Below are 15,874 nucleotides of genomic sequence, written 5' to 3'. Positions count from 1 at the left end.
GCTACACTGTAGTCTGTTAAGTGTGTGATAGGATTATGTGTAAAAAAACAATGTACAGACTTTAATTAAAAAATACTTTATTGCTAAAAAAATGCTAACCATCATCTGAGACTTCAGCGAGTCAGTCTTTGTGCTGGTGGAGGGTCTTGCCTTAGTGTTGGTGGCTGCTGACTGATCAGGGTGGTGGTGCTGAAGGCTGGGCTGGCTGCGGCAGTTTCTTAAAATAAGACAGCAGTGAAGTTTGCTGCATCGATTGACTCTTCCTATCACGAACTATTTCTCGGTAGCCCACGATGATGTTTGATAGCATTTTACCCACAGTAGAACTCCTTTCAGAATTGGAGTCAGTCCTCTCAAACCCTGCCACTGCTTCATCAGCTAAGTTTATGTCATGTCATTTCAACAGTCTTCACAGTATCTTCACCAGGAGTAGATTCCATCTCAAGAAACCACTTTCTCTGCTCATCCATAAAAAGAAACTTCTCATTCATTAAAGTTTTATCATGAGATTGCAGCAATTCAGTCCCATCTTCAGGCTCCACTTCTAATTCTAGTTCTCTTGCTGTTTCCATCACATCTGCAGTTACTTTCTCCACTCAAGTCTTAAACCCCTCAAAGTCATCTATGAGTGTTGAAATCAACTTCTTCCAAACTCTGTTAATGTTGATATTTTGACCTTTTCCCACGAATCACGAATGTTCTTAATGGCATCTAGAAAGGTGAATACTTTCCAGGTTTTCAGTTTACTTTGCCCAGATCCATCATCTGTGGCAGCTATAACCTTACAAAATGTTTTTCTTAAATAATAAGACGAGAAAGTAAAAATTACTCCTTGATCCATGGGCTGCAGAATGAATGTTGTGTTAGCAGGCATGACAACAACATGATCTCATTGTACGTCCCCATCAGAGCTCTTGGATGAATGGGTGCATTGTCAATGAACAGTAATATTTTGAAAGGAATCTTTTTCTGAGCATTAAGTCTCAACAGTATGCTTAAAATATTCAGTAAACCATGTTGTAAACAGATGTTCTGTCATCCAGGCTTTTGTTATTCCATTTACAGAGCACAGGCAGAGTAGATTTAGCATAATTCTCAAGGGTTCTAGGATTTTCAGGTTGGTAGATGAGCATAGGCTTCAACTTAAAGTCACCAGTTGCATTAGCCCCTAACAAGAGAGTCAGCCTGTCCTTTGAAGCCAGGCATTGACTTCTCCTCTCTAGCTATGAAAGTCCTAGATGGTGTCTTTTTTCAACTTAAGGCTGTTTCATCTACATTGAAAATCTATTGTTTGGTGTAGCGACCTTCATTCATTATCTTCACTAGATCTTCTGGATACCTTGCTGCAGCTTCTGCATCAGCACTTGACGCTTCGCCTTGCACGTTTATGTTGTGGAGGCGGCTTCTTTCCTTAAACCTCATGAACCAACCTCTGCTGGCTTCAAACTTATCTTCTGCAGCTTCCTCACCTCTCTCAGCCTTCATAGAATCGAAGTTAATTAGGGCCTTGCTCTGGATCAGGCTTTGGCTTAAGGGAATGTTGTGGCTGGTTTGATCTCATATCTAAACCACTAAAACTTTCTCCATGTCAGCAGTAAGGCTGTTTTGCTTTCTTATCATTTGTGTGTTCACGGGAGTAGCACTTTGAATTTTGTTTAGGAACTTTAACTTTGCATTCACAACTTGGCTGACTGGCTCAAGAGGCCTAGCTTTTGGCCTGTCTTGGCTTTAAACATGCCTTCCTCACTAAGCTTAAACATTTCTAGCTTTTGATTTAAAGTGTGAGACATGAAACACTTCCTTTAACTTGAACACTTTAGAGGCCATTCATTGTAGTGTTATTAGTTGGCTTAATTTCAATGCTGTTGTGTCTCAGGGAATAGAGAGGCCCAAGGAGAGGAAGAGAGACCAGGGAACACGCTGGTAGGTCAGAACACACAGAATATTTGTTAAGTTCACTGTCTGGTATGGGCAAGGTTTGTGGCTCTCCAAAACAATTGCTATAGTAACATCAAGGACCACTGATCACAGGTACAGTAATGAAAATACAATACAAATGCAATAATGAAAAAGTTTGAAATATTGAAAGAATTGCCAAAACGTGACACAGAGACACAAAGTGAGCAAATGCTGTTGGAAAAATGGCGCCGATAGACTTGCTTCATGTAGAGTTGCCACAGATCTTCAATTTGTAAAAACAAACAAATAAGAAAACAGTATCCAAGAAGCTCAGTAAAACAAGGTATGCCTGTAATAACAGCTGGTACTCTGAAGTTGAACTTTTCAAGCCCTTGTCCTTAGCTGTTGTTGACCCTAAAATGTTAAGAAGCAGTAATATTTACAATCAGAAGCAAATTACAGCTTTGCTAAAATGAGCAAATCTAACTCAAAGAATGATTCTCATTTATGAATTTTTAAAAATCTTAAAAGAAGCAGAGAAGTCTCTTAATAGGTGCCACTGGACTTCCCTGGTGGTGCAGTGGTTAAGAATCCACCTGCCAATGCAGGGGACATGGGTTCAAGCCCTGGTCCAGGAAATTCCCACATGCCTCAGAGCAACTAAGCCCGTGCGCCACAACTACTGAGCCTGCGCCCAGAGCCTGCGCACCACAACTGCTGAGCCCGAGTGCTACAACTACTGAAGCCCGCGCGCCTACAGCCCGTGTTCTGCCTCAAGAGAAGCCACTGCAATGAGAAGCCCGTGCACCGCAACGAAGAGTAGCCCCCGCTCGCCGCAACTAGAGAAAGCCCGTGTGCAGCAACGAAGACCCAATGCAGCCATAAATAGATAAATAAATAGATAAATAATAATAAATAAATCAATAAATATTTTTTAAAAACCTGAGTTAAAAAAAATAGGTGCCACTTCCTGCCCTTTAGCTTCTGTTGTTATTCCTAGTTACCATAGTGGGTTGTTTTTTCTTTAAAGACCCTAGTCATTTGATGTTAAGTACCAATTATCCTCAATTTGTATTATTGGGAATGACTTTTTACCACATGGTTTTCTTATGATACCTAGCTGGCTTGAGCACGTCGACCTTTCTTTTCTCAAATTATATAAAATTCTGTAAGCACGTTGCTTGGGCATCTGTTATTTTCATAAATTGTACTTTTGCCTACTCTGCGATAGGAAGGCTTATTTCCAAGCTGATCATTAGATTCTGTAAATCTGTGGCTTGGTTGTATGGCTGTGTGTAGCCAGAAGCCAAATACAGAGTAAAGTTTACATAATGACTGGAGAACACTTAATTGCTGACATTTGAATTACTTTAGAGGTTCTGGAAATAGTGACCAGTAGTAATTATTAAAATATTTTTTTCCAAGTGTTCGTTTATATTTCCTACACTGTGAAGTTTCAGCGCCATGCTAACTAAAAATATTTTTGCTTATTCTAGTCCAGCAGAATCTGAAAAAAAAAAAAAAATTGGATAATAAAGACATAGACCACCAGTTTTAGGATGACTATGTCTTTGAGAAGTACATTTCTATTTCTAATTTTAAAATGTAGCATTTTCAAGAGTTTTACAAAGTGGGTACTCTTAGGAAAATAGTTGTCTGGCACTTCAAGGAGACAAAATATAGGAAAACATAGCAAAAGAGATTTAAGTTATACACGGAGAAACTGTTCCCCCAAATTAGGGGCCTAGAAGAGGTAAAACCCCTTAAGAAAATAATACGACACCTATTGCCTGTAACTCCTGGTTTAGCTTAAACTACATGACCATTAATGAGAACGAGAGGGAACACTGCTGAAATGAAAAGACACACAGAACTCCCACCCTGTCATGTCCTCTGGATATTGTCCTTAAATGCTGGGACCAGGAAGAGGCTTCTTGAAAGCCTCTTGTGTGTTGTGATCTTGGACAAGGTCTTACACCCCTCTGACACCAGCTCTTGTCCTATCTATCCTAGGGTTATTTTGAGGATTAGATGAGACAATGGTATAAGGCACTTAAAAACCTTTTTATAAAGTACTCTAAAATGTTCAGGACTGCCATTTTATCATGTAGTTTTCATTTTTCTGAAAAATAGAGTATTTCAGTTTTTGTGCTCATTTGTTTCATAAATTCTTTGTGTTTAGTTTTTAAGGGAATCCTTCTTTTTGCTCAGTGGCAATAACTCCTTGTATAACAGCACATAGAAAACACTGAGTGTAAAGCCTGGCTTCTCACTGGAGTGAGTTGATTCCCACTGGTGGTGCTCAGCCAGCTGTCGGGACAAGGGGCTGATGGCCATGTCTTTTCGGCCACCAACACATGCTTCGGGGAAGGGATCCCACGGGTGATAGGAGGGTGTCCACTTCATTTGTTGGGATTTAGTCAGAAAGCAAGTTAAAAGTAATTATTTGGGGGAACAGTCTCCATCACTGGAAACTTAAACCTTACAGATCTTTACTTCTAGCCATCAATGGTAAAGTGCTACCTAATTTACCTGGCAGTTACAATGGAAAAACGAACAAACATTTCTGAAAATAATTTTGTAATCCCAGAAAATGAAGTAACCCTTTCAGGAAGTTTTTATAAAAGCTTTCGGTTAGGCCTGATGTGTTTTAAATGCCTGAATTCACTATTTCTGTTCTATCATTTCTAGAAAATAAAAGCCCTTTAACTTAAAAAAAAAAAAAAATCATTTGACAATTTTTCTCATGCTAATATAAAATTTTTAATGAGGAAAATTTTTTTTCCATTTTGCAGATATTTTGAAAAACAGTTTGAACTGTCAGAACAAACAAAATTACCAATGTTTCTTCATTGTCGGAACTCACATGCTGAATTTTTGGGTGAGTTAAAGCTAAAATCTCATTTAAAATTTAAGAATTTGCAGAAATCAAGCTATTTGCTAAAAGTTGTTTCTGTTTTAAATTCACAGACATAATGAGAAGGAATAGAGATCTGTGTGTAGGTGGAGTGGTAAGTATAGAAACTGCTTTTAATAAATGATGTTGGCCTCTATAACGTGATTCAGATGTCAGCAATAAAGTTACTAAGGTTCTGCTCTCTCTTATTTGAAGGGCATATACATTTACTGTTGAATCTATAGATCAGATATGGTACAAACATAAACCACACTATTTTAGTTACATTTACTTTGTTCAGAGTACAAGAATGAGTACAGAATCCTGTTCACAAGAAAACCCCGTGAATTTAGTCCTGCACATTGTAATAGTCTGAATGATCTTCTTTTTCTCTCCTTCTTCCATCAGCCATTCTTCAATGTTCTTCAATTTAAGTTTTGAGCAAAATATAAACGAAATTTAATAATATTTTAAAATATTTTAGCACTCTTTTCAGGTTTGCCTTCTTAATTTCTTGTCAACTGTATTTATTTACTATTACCACTCTGATTAGAGACACATTCTCATTTCTGTAGTTTGCTTCTGCTCGAAACACTTCTCTATGGTCATTTCAGTCATTAGTCTTGAGAAAGTTCCATAAATATTATCTGTCTATCACTTAGCTTGGGTATCCATAGCAGTGATTTTTAATTTTTTTTTTTTTTTTTGGATCATGGACTCCTTTGAAAATCTGCCTCAGAAAAATGCTCATATGTACAATTTTCATATGTAATTTTAGGAGAGACTCACTGGTCTCTAGTAAAAAAGCTGTTATCCACATGTAAGTGGACTTTCTCAGTTCAGGCCTGTGTTGTTAAAGGGTCAGCTGTAGTTTAAAAAAATTAACAGCAACAACAAATCCAACCTAAATGTTTGACTTTTATCAAAAAAAAAAATTGCCAAATAAATTAATAACTAATTTTCTAAAATGGTTTATGAGGGTCATATTTAAAATTATCTTACATTGATGGAGGCTGTGTTTTCTTTCTAGTCAGCTGGAAGTGCTGAGGGGAAGAACAAACCCTTTTGAGCAGCTGCGTAACAGTTTTTTTTTTTTTTTTTAAATTGAACCATCTTTTTCCCTTTATTTATTTTATTTATTATTTTATGGCTGTGTTGGGTCTTCGTTTCTGTGCGAGGGCTTTCTTTAGTTGCGGCAAGTGGGGGCCACTCTTCATCGCGGTGCGCGAGCCTCTCACTATCGCGGCCTCTCTTGTTGCGGAGCACAGGCTCCAGACGCGCAGGCTCAGTAGTTGTGGCTCACGGGCCTAGTTGCTCTGCAGCATGTGGGATCTTCCCAGACCAGGGCTCGAATCCGTGTCCCCTGCATTAGCAGGCAGATTCTCAACCACTGCGCCACCAGGGAAGCCCCCGTAACAGTTATTTTTGAGAAACATGTTACCCACAGTATATTCAGACTCTCTGGATGCTATATTAACGTGACTTCACTTGTTAGGTGTGTTTAAAGGAGTCTTGTCACTTAATTGTTTTGATTACATAAATACATCTGAAGTGTGAAAAAATTTGCTTTAACTCCTTTATCTTTGAAGGAGAAAAATTCCATCTCAATCCTTTTTGCTTGCTGAGCTGATATTATTGACTGTATAACAATTTACAGTTTCTTAGAGATGTTCTTAGAATCTCTTTATAGATCTTAAATTTTTCTCTTAAAATTCACTTCTCTTCTAAAAAAAAAAAAGTATCCTCTAACAGAAAAATTGAACATTTAAAAATATTTTTTAAATAGTCTTGTAACATTTTACCTTTTCCTCATGCGTTTGCCTAGAATGTGGCCCTCTCCTCCAGTCCCCTTTCCTGGAGGTACAGCAGTAGTGCTGGTGCAGAGACCTCAGCACAGCCACAGACAGCAATTCTAGGCAGCCATCTCCTTCTTGCCTCATCACATTGGAGATGATGACAGGTTATAATTGTGAAATTTGATTTGAAAATAAAAATTGTAGGGGCCACATTTGAAACCCCATGTTCAAAAAACCCCTACTGCGTTTATATTTTTGCTTAGAAAGTCCTATTAATGTTATTTAGAATTTTAAAGAAAAGTAATTATTATAATAAAATTATGCCTTCATGTCCTTAGGTGCATTCATTTGACGGTACCAAGGAAGCAGCAGCTGCTTTGATGGACTTGGGTCTCTACATAGGATTTAATGGTTGGTAGGTCCTTGAGTTGTTTTTTGGTTTTCGTTTTTTTAACTTTTATATTAAGCAGATTCCTTAAATTGTTTTATAGGGAATTACTGATAAAGATTTAAATTTGTTTTTATTAAAATTTGTGTGTTTTGCATTGACCTTGGTCTGTGAATTTTAGTGATAAATGTAAGAAATTAAACAGTATGTTACTATTACAAATTAAAGCTTGAAAGCTATAAACTGCTATCCTGTGTTCCAGTAATGGAAAACAATTTTCTGTTGAGGTTAGCAGGTAGCTTTCTCTAGCAATGCAGTTTATTCTCAGATCAGTTTATCCCTTTAAAACGTATGTGTTCACAGCATTGCATATAAATATACACAAGTGATGTCCACCTATGGGGGAAAGGTCATACTATGACATAATCGTCTTCTATATCTCTGTAGGCCAAGAAACTGAGGCTCAGAGAAGTTAAGAAACAGGTGTAAAGTCACTCAAAGTGTGAGAACCTGTATCCTCTTCCTCACTTGGTGACCTTCCTGCTGTTATACACACTAAACCTCATGCACCCAGTACAGTCTGCTAGCACAACTGAGTCCCTGGGCTCATTTTCTTCCAAATAATTTGGTGAGCTTCTACCAGTGTCTTTCCTTAGGTTATCAGTGTAGCTCATGAAATAAATTGCAAAATAAATTGCAAAAAATAAGACTTCCTTTCTCTCTTCAGTGTTTCATTTCTTTAAAATCACTACTTTTCCAAGTACTTTTTTTTTTTTACTAAACTCCACTTTGGAAAATAGAATCATGAAATTAATTATTTGCTATAGAGTTCAGACTTATTTAAATGTCCTAGATGCTTCTTTCATATTTTAAATAAATTGATGATTTAATTAATTTATATATTAATATGGAAATAATGCATGCATAAAGAAGTAGTACTAAAAGACTTATAAACAGAGTCTCCCAGCATGCCATCTACCCCAAGTTAATTTTTCCAGAGCCAACCACTTTACTCTTTATCGCCTTGTATCTAAATATTACATATATGCTATTAACTCTTAATTCATTCCCTTTGTCTATTTCCATTAAGGTGTTTGAGCACTTTAGTTCTTATATCCAATACTGCCCCCCCCACCTCCATTATTTCCTCTATAGCCCTCTCAATGTAGTTATATGAGAATTTTTGGTTATATGCATATTACGTGTTTTCATTATTATGTCTACGTAAAATATTGTTGACTGCTGAACCATGTGATGTACCACTTTTTTATTTTCCTGGAGTAACTTTCCTCATATTTTTATTTACTTGTCTTTCTTCAAAACTTGAAGCCTTCTTCACACTTTCCAACAACTCTGTAAAATGCTTTTTTCTGTTTTTCCACATGAGGAAACCTGTGTGGATAATCAGATAATTCGTTAGTTCCTGACCCCTTCCATCTTTCTGCTACAGTTTGGACTAGTGTCTTTTCTGTGATAGAACTCCTATTTTTAAATCCCATGTATTCTATTTTGTTTTGATGGAACACTTGTTTGCAAATGAATTAATTCTGCTCTTCCTCTAGAAAGTTTGCCTGGACAGTCAATGAAAGGGGAAAAAAAAAAAACATACTTTCACTTATTTTTTCTAGGCATAAAATTCTAGATTAGAGATCATTTTCACTGAGGATTTACAATATTCCAGTTCTAGGTTCCAGTCTCTGTTCTGTTTCCCAATGCATTACCTGTGACATACTTTTTTCCCTGTGGAATATTTTAGTTATTTATCTCTGGTATTATCAAAATGTGCAAAGGTGTTTTGATGGGTTTTTGTCATTCTCCACTGGCTCCTTCCAGCTAGAGGCTCATCTTTGTCAGTCCTGAGAAGTTTTCTCAAATTTTTTTTTTTTTTCTATTCTTTCTTTGGACCTCCCAGGCTGATACTCTGATCTCATTTTTTAAAATTATTTATTTATTGATTGATTTTTGGCTGCGTTGGGTCTTTGTTGCAGTGCGTGGGCTTTCTCTAGTTGCGGCGAGCGGGGCTGCTCTTCGTTGCGGTGCGTGGGTTTCTTATTGCTGTGGCTTCTCTTGTTGCGGAGCACAGGCTCTAGGCGCGCGGGCTTCAGTAGTTGCACCACGCGGGCTCAGTAGTTGTGGCTCATGGGCTCTAGAGCGCAGGCTCAGTAGCTGTGGCGCACGGGCTTAGTTGCTGCACGGCATGTGGGATCTTCCTGGACCAGGGCTCGAACCCGTGTCCCCTGCACTGGCAGGCGGATTCTTAACCACTGTGCCACCAGGGAAGTCCCTGATCTCATTTTTTTATTCTACAATTTCTATCTAATTTTTTTCCTCCTCTCAAACAAGTGCTTTATTTTTCAACCTTTTTTTTTTTTTTTTTTGGCTGTACCACACGACTTGCAGGATTTTAGTTCCCCGACTAGGGATCAAACCTGTGCTCCCTGCAGTGGAAGCCTGGAGTCCTAACCACTGGACTGCCAGGGAGTTCCCTTTTTCAACTTTTTAAGGAAACTTACTTAAGCTTTTGTTTTCAGTCTCTGAAAGCTCTCGTTTTTTTTCCTACCGTATTCTTGTTTGGTAGATGCAGCATCTTCCCATCTCTCTAAAGATATAAGTTTTATATATATATATATATATATATATATATATATATATATATATGCCATTTAATGCTTTTATTTCCTCTGAGTTCCTTTTCCTCTTTGTTTTGGTCTCTATCATGATAGAGGCTTTCTTCAAATGTCAGGCAGTTCTTTGCTGTATATTTTAAGCGTGAAGGGGGAAAAGCTGTTGGAAGCTCTGTGGGGAGATAGCCCATCAACTGCAGGCCCACAGATGGCCAACTGACTTTCTCACCGGGGAATCCTTAATGTCAGCTTGTCAAGATCTTGCTCTGGGTTTGTTCAGTTTCTCCAGAGAGGGCTCCTCTGATCCCTGCTGGGAAAATGGGATGAGAATTCATACACATACCTCTGTTCTGGAGCAGGATGGTGCTGGAGAGAGGGTGTCTCCGTTCAGTAAGCAGTCCGTCTCCATTTCTGTCCCTGCCTCACCCTGCACTCCTCTGTGCTGCTTGTCTTCCAGTGCAGAGACTGTACACACATCTCTCTCTCTGTCTCTGCCTCTCTCTCTCGGGCCAGGGTACAGGGCAGTTGTCATCTCTGCACCAATTTATTGGAAAGTAATCTGAGAATCCCATCTTCTCTTTACCCTGACTTTTCAAACGATCCCCATTTCAGTCCCCTGCCCTACCCCAGCCTTTCTAGGTACCTAGTTCTTCCCGTTCTTAGAACTTCCTTGGGAGAATTGGTTTGCTTATCTTCAGTATCTCTCTCTACAGGCACATAGCACTTAAGTCACTTAGCATGTAAACACAGATCATTTACCATTTCTCTGTCTACTTTCTGCCTTATATTTTGTGATGAGGAGTTAGAAATGTCTCCGAATTTCATCAAAATATGCTGTTTCTTCTTATTTTGGGATGATTTTCAAGAGAAGTGGGTAGAGACCTTTATTTCACCAACTTGAACTGTACGTATGTCTTAGAGGTTTCTAAATGATCTTGAGTTTATAAAGACTTGGCTTTAAGCTAATTACCTGAGATTTTTTTTCTCCTACATTAACTCAGAATTAATGGGTCAGTAGTTTATTTAGTCGAAGTCAATATTTCTATTCTTCTTTTGAAGTTCAGTTTAGAGTAGTCTTAACCTGAGTTTCTGGGGTATGGTAATTTAATCTGTTTACATTATGATATAGTCTTTGGTTTCTAAAGATTAAATTAGAATTTTTCCCCCCAAGAAAATGGGAAAGTTTCAAATTTGACCATAGAATTATGCAGATGCTCTTCCTTAAATGGGAAACCTTATTAGAGATTCTGGCTTTGATTAAAAATATTTCTTCTGATAATATATAGTTCTGTATTTAGATCAGTTTTTTTTTAACTGATGTGTAGTTTATTTAAATGTTGTTTCAAGTGTACAGCAAAGTGATTCAGTTATACATCTTTTCCATTATAGTTTATGACAAGATATTGAATACAGTTCCCCGTGCTATACAGCAAATCCTTCTCGTTTATCTATTTATATATGGTAGTGTACATCTGTTAATCCCATACTCCTGGTTTATCCCTCCCCGCCTCCCTTTCCCCTTTGGTAACCATAAGTTTGTTTTCTATGTCTGTGTATATCAGTTTTTACAAGCATTAATATATGTAGGAAAAGAGTCAATCAGACAATTTGTTTTCATGAGATTAGAAGTATGCAAATACTCCAAAACTTTGGTGATGTTTTAAATTTAGTATCCATATCAAATATATCAGCATATTTTAGAAAATATATTGACCAAGTATTAAGCTGGCTGAAAATAAGAATTTTGTTTTTTCTAGAGAACACTAACAAAAGGCTGGTACTTACGGCAAACTAGACACACATTTCCCTCCTACCCCTCCTAAAATCCTGCTAAAATAAAATTATATTCAAAAAGGAAAAGTAAAGAAAAAAAGGCCAAAGTTTTGCTAATGGAGAAATGTTTTGTAGATTTCTGGAAGACAGATGAAATTGGAAGAGAAAACTTAGACTGTACCACTAAAGGGCCTCAGAGGAGATGGAAGCAGGTGTAGCAGACAGAATCCCAGAAAGGCTTCGGGCTTAGAATTGCGACCAAAACAGGGTGATTGAAGGCCTATATAGAGGAAGATACCAATCCCCATATCCACTCCCATGCACAGAGTACAGAAGCAGCAAGCATTTATACTCAGGGGGAAAAGTAATTTTTTCTCAAGAAAACTGAACAAACTGGATTATTGAGGACTAAGACTTGGAATGCTTATGTCGATCCCAGAGGAAAGCATTCAGTGGATGGACCAGGATCAGCCAGGAGTTGATAATTGATGGGGCTAGGTAATAAATACATGGAGATGGGGGGTTCTGTGTTATTCTAGTTATGTGTATATTTGAAACTCTCCATAATGAAAAGTTATATCAAGTCCTGAAATTAAAAATGCAACATAAGGACAGTATTAGTTAGTCATCACATATATAGCAAACCATCCCAAAACTCATTGACATATTACAGTAAACTTTTTTTTTTTTTTTAAAACACTCATGGGTCTTTGGGTCAGTTGGGGTTTAATTGATAGAGGTGAGCTCTGCCACAGGCTCCATGTTGGGTTCAGGTCTTCGCCATGTGTTTTCATTCTGGGTGCCTAGGCTGAAGAGGTAACAGTTCCTTAGTGCCTGCTAATCTCAGAAGATCACGAGAGTGCCATTGCAAATCACGAAAGTGCATTCCAAGCCTCTTGGCCATATCATCCCATTGGTCAAAGCAAGTCTTGAGGCCATGGCCAGATTCAGGTTCCTTCTTCCTACTAAGAAATCATGGCAAGGGTGCAGATATGTAATTCTGTCAAATTGAGAGAGAATTGGAACCAATAATCCAGTCTATCTCAGGGTGTGAAAATGAAAATTAATTCCCCAGAAAAAAAGGTATGAAAGAAACAGGGCCTCGGAGACCAATTCAGGAGTCCTAAAATTGACTAATAAAAGTCCCAGAGAGAAGAAAGAAAATGAAAGAGGAAAAGTCCTGTTTTTCCATAATGTTTTCCCAGTTAGGGGTGGGGAAGAGTCTAAATTGGAAGATTCCAACTGCCTAAATGGATGAAAAAGTTTTATGCCCGGACACATTATCAAGTTTCAGAATATCAAGAGTAATGGAAGATCTTAAAAGTTTCCAGATTTGGGGGTGGGTTGCGGTGGGGTCTAAACAGGAATAATAAAACTGACATCTCCTAACCAGCTTTCTAGTTTCACACCATGTTAAATACTCATAGTTCTAACAGTGATTGTGATTTTCATCCTTTGTGAAGATTCTATTTCTGATTAGTGAAACATGAACCTTGAGTATCTGATTCCTTCATACCAGTGAATCCCTGGGTATTTGGCCCATAAAGAAATTGGCCATACCTTCAAATGCAGCCTTATGACCTCTAAATTATGCAAATTACCCAGACACGCAAATAAATTCTTCTCAAAGAATTGTGTAACATAGACTGTTACAGAAAGTTATTGGACGATCAACTGATAGGCACAAAAAATTGCACCCCCTAAAGGCAGGATCTGGTTGGAATAGATCTTAATCTGGATTCTGTAAGGATGGGAATGTGCAAATACTTTCTAAAGTATACTTCCATTGTAGCCAACCAAAGTTTTGTTTCAGGATTTTGGGTTAGTTCTGTAATCTGTTTTAGACAAGTTTATAATATGAAAAAGTTGCTGTTCATTAAATGCACCTTTTTATTTTATATATGAATAACTTTTTTTTTTTCAAGCTCACTGAAAACTGAGGCTAATTTGGAAGTTCTGAAGGCAATACCTAGTGAAAAATTAATGATTGAGACTGGTAAGTTTGCTTTTAGCACTTAATTTTCATATTAAACCATACCCAAAAAGAGCTAGAGAAAAGTAAACAAGTATTATTTTACTAGCATGCTCAACCTCAACAATTATACTTTTCAGGAAGTCTTTGGGAGTTGTAATGGAAAAATATTTGTGCAAGCGATTTTTTCAATTTTAGAAGTCTGGCTAAGCCTAAGCACTTAAAAATGGAATGTCAGACTATGTGGTAACCAAGGAGGTTGTTTCATTAAACAAGAGTCTTAACTAAGCATTTCACCTCAGGGTTTCAAAAACTATTCAGAATTTTTTTTTAAACAATGTCTTCTTTGTAATGGCTTAATTGTACAATACTTTTTAAGTAAAGTGCAAACATTTAAATCAAATTGGATTTAAGAATTTTAGAAATTAATCTGCTGCCTCTCAAAATAAGACAAAGTTAGAAGCTAAAAATTTTCTCTCTACCCTGAACTCAAGGCTCTTCTTACACACATGGACTTTTTTAGTAAAGTCAAGACTGAGCCATTCTGAAGAAATCAGGTGTATTTCCTTGGGGAGTCATGAAAACTAAATTATCTTATTAAAAATACAATGGTTGTAAAATGTGTAAGCTATTAGAATTCTTTATTAGAGATTTAGGTAAATAAATAATCCCAGTATTCAAAGCCACTGTTTTTGGGACTTCCCTGGCCGTCCAGTGGTTAAGCTTCCACTGCAGGGGGGACGGGGTTCGATCCCTGGTCATCAGGGAACTAGGATCCCGCATGCCACGTGGCATGGCCAAAAAAACAAACAACAACAAAAAACAAAAAAAATCAAAGCCACTGTTTTACATTCAGTAGGGGCAAATAGAAGTTTAACTTAAATGTTTTCATGTTACAGTTGTATTTCTTTTAGCTTTAGATTTTTTAAAGCGTACCATACACCAACAATACTGTTAGTGGGAAAAAAAGAAATAAAAGTTTAAGAATTTGTACAGTTCAAGATTTTATCTTGTACTTTTCTTAAAGCTGTTTTCTGTTGCCTTTTACCATTTTTAAAGCTGAATCGTGGCGTACATTTTAGAGGTTATATAATAGTTTGATAATATTCATTAAAAAAACAATAATTTAAAAAGGTAAAAATCTCTTTGAGAGACTTCTCTTTCTTTGCTTAACTCTAGATGCACCTTGGTGTGGAGTCAAAAGTACACATGCTGGATCAAAATATATAAAAACTTCATTTCCCACCAAAAAGAAGTGGGAAAATGGGCACTGTTTGAAAGACAGAAACGAACCCTGCCATATAATGTAAGTATTTTGTTTTCATGGTCTTCAGAACATTAAAGTCAACCACCAAATGCCATTTACAAAATGAACTCAAGGGACAGAATTAAAGTTGGGTGAAATCCAAGTGAAGTTATCAAAGACCATTTTAATGCAGTGATTTGGAGGAATTCGTACCTGATTGCTATGTATCAGCTCCTTTTTTCATATCCTCTCAACCCAGAGTGGTTTTATTACAGAGTAAGAACTTCATGTGATTTTGGTCATTTGTCATTTTGTAGGGAGGGAAAAAGATCTTAAAGCTATCCATACATAGACTCACCTTACCTGGCTTAATTCTGTTATCTTGCAGGTTTCCTGCTGATGTATAAAAGCACAGTCTTAGCAGGAGACCTTTTTTTAATGGTATCTGTATTTTAAGTGATTTGACAGCTTGAATAAACCTAAGAAATAACACAGTTCTTTAAGCCTCTGAACAAAAGGACAAATTATAGAAATGATTTCCTTTTTCCAACCGCGAAAAAGGGCAGAACTTTATAGAATTTTATTTCCTAGGGAAAAAAAAACTAATTCAGAATCATTCTTTTAATAATACAGAGAACATGTGAAAAGAAGGGGGGTATTACCCATCTAACTGCCAAGGAGCTGTACAGCATATTGTAATTTATAGGAAAAGTTTATTTTAATGGGCCTGTCATCCAGTTTCTTTTGTTGCACAAGCAGTAATTTAAATCTGACTGTATCAATCCAGTATGGCTTACCAGTTCAGGCAACTGGATATATTTATCACACATTCATAAAAATTAATATTGGATTGTTGTAATAATTCCTTTAATATGCTCCATCTTTTGTTAGTAGTTTTAACAGGTAAGAGTATGTTAGATAAGCCAGATCTAAAATTCAGCGAGCAGAAAAATAAAGAATTATTCTATAAAGATACACTGGAAAGATTTTCCTTTATTAACATGCTGATGTTGGCAAAGACTTTAAAACTGAATGTTTTAAATTCTGTAAGGTGAGGAATATATTTAAACTCTGATTAGTAAAGAAACACTTGTAATTTTTATGAAATGTAGGTACTTGCAAGTTCAGTCCAGAGACATTTCAGTAATTCTTTGGAGATTTAAAAGGACACTAGAGACAAGAAACTGGCAGTTTTCCAGCAGCCCGCTTAGAGGAAGTAATTGCCAACAGTGTATCTAAACTGGTTTTCCACACTGCCTTAGGCATAAGTAAAAGTATAG

General features: G+C 37.0%; 1 protein-coding gene across 2 annotated transcripts in view; it reads left to right on the top strand.

Annotated features, from left to right (window-relative positions):
- The window catches only part of TATDN1 (TatD DNase domain containing 1), a 38,738-nt gene that overhangs the window by 20,357 nt on the left and 2,507 nt on the right, over positions 1–15,874 (top strand). For both annotated transcript variants that reach the window (XM_061171676.1, XM_061171677.1), the window contains 5 exons: positions 4,695–4,780; positions 4,870–4,910; positions 6,930–7,006; positions 13,302–13,372; positions 14,528–14,654. In XM_061171676.1, the coding sequence (XP_061027659.1) occupies positions 4,695–4,780; positions 4,870–4,910; positions 6,930–7,006; positions 13,302–13,372; positions 14,528–14,654 (402 nt within the window). The remainder of the gene's footprint in view (positions 1–4,694; positions 4,781–4,869; positions 4,911–6,929; positions 7,007–13,301; positions 13,373–14,527; positions 14,655–15,874) is intronic.

The sequence above is a fragment of the Eubalaena glacialis genome, chromosome 17 (genome assembly GCF_028564815.1).
Source record: "Eubalaena glacialis isolate mEubGla1 chromosome 17, mEubGla1.1.hap2.+ XY, whole genome shotgun sequence".
Lineage (NCBI taxonomy): Eukaryota > Metazoa > Chordata > Mammalia > Artiodactyla > Balaenidae > Eubalaena > Eubalaena glacialis.
This window is presented reverse-complemented; position numbering and strand designations above follow the sequence as displayed.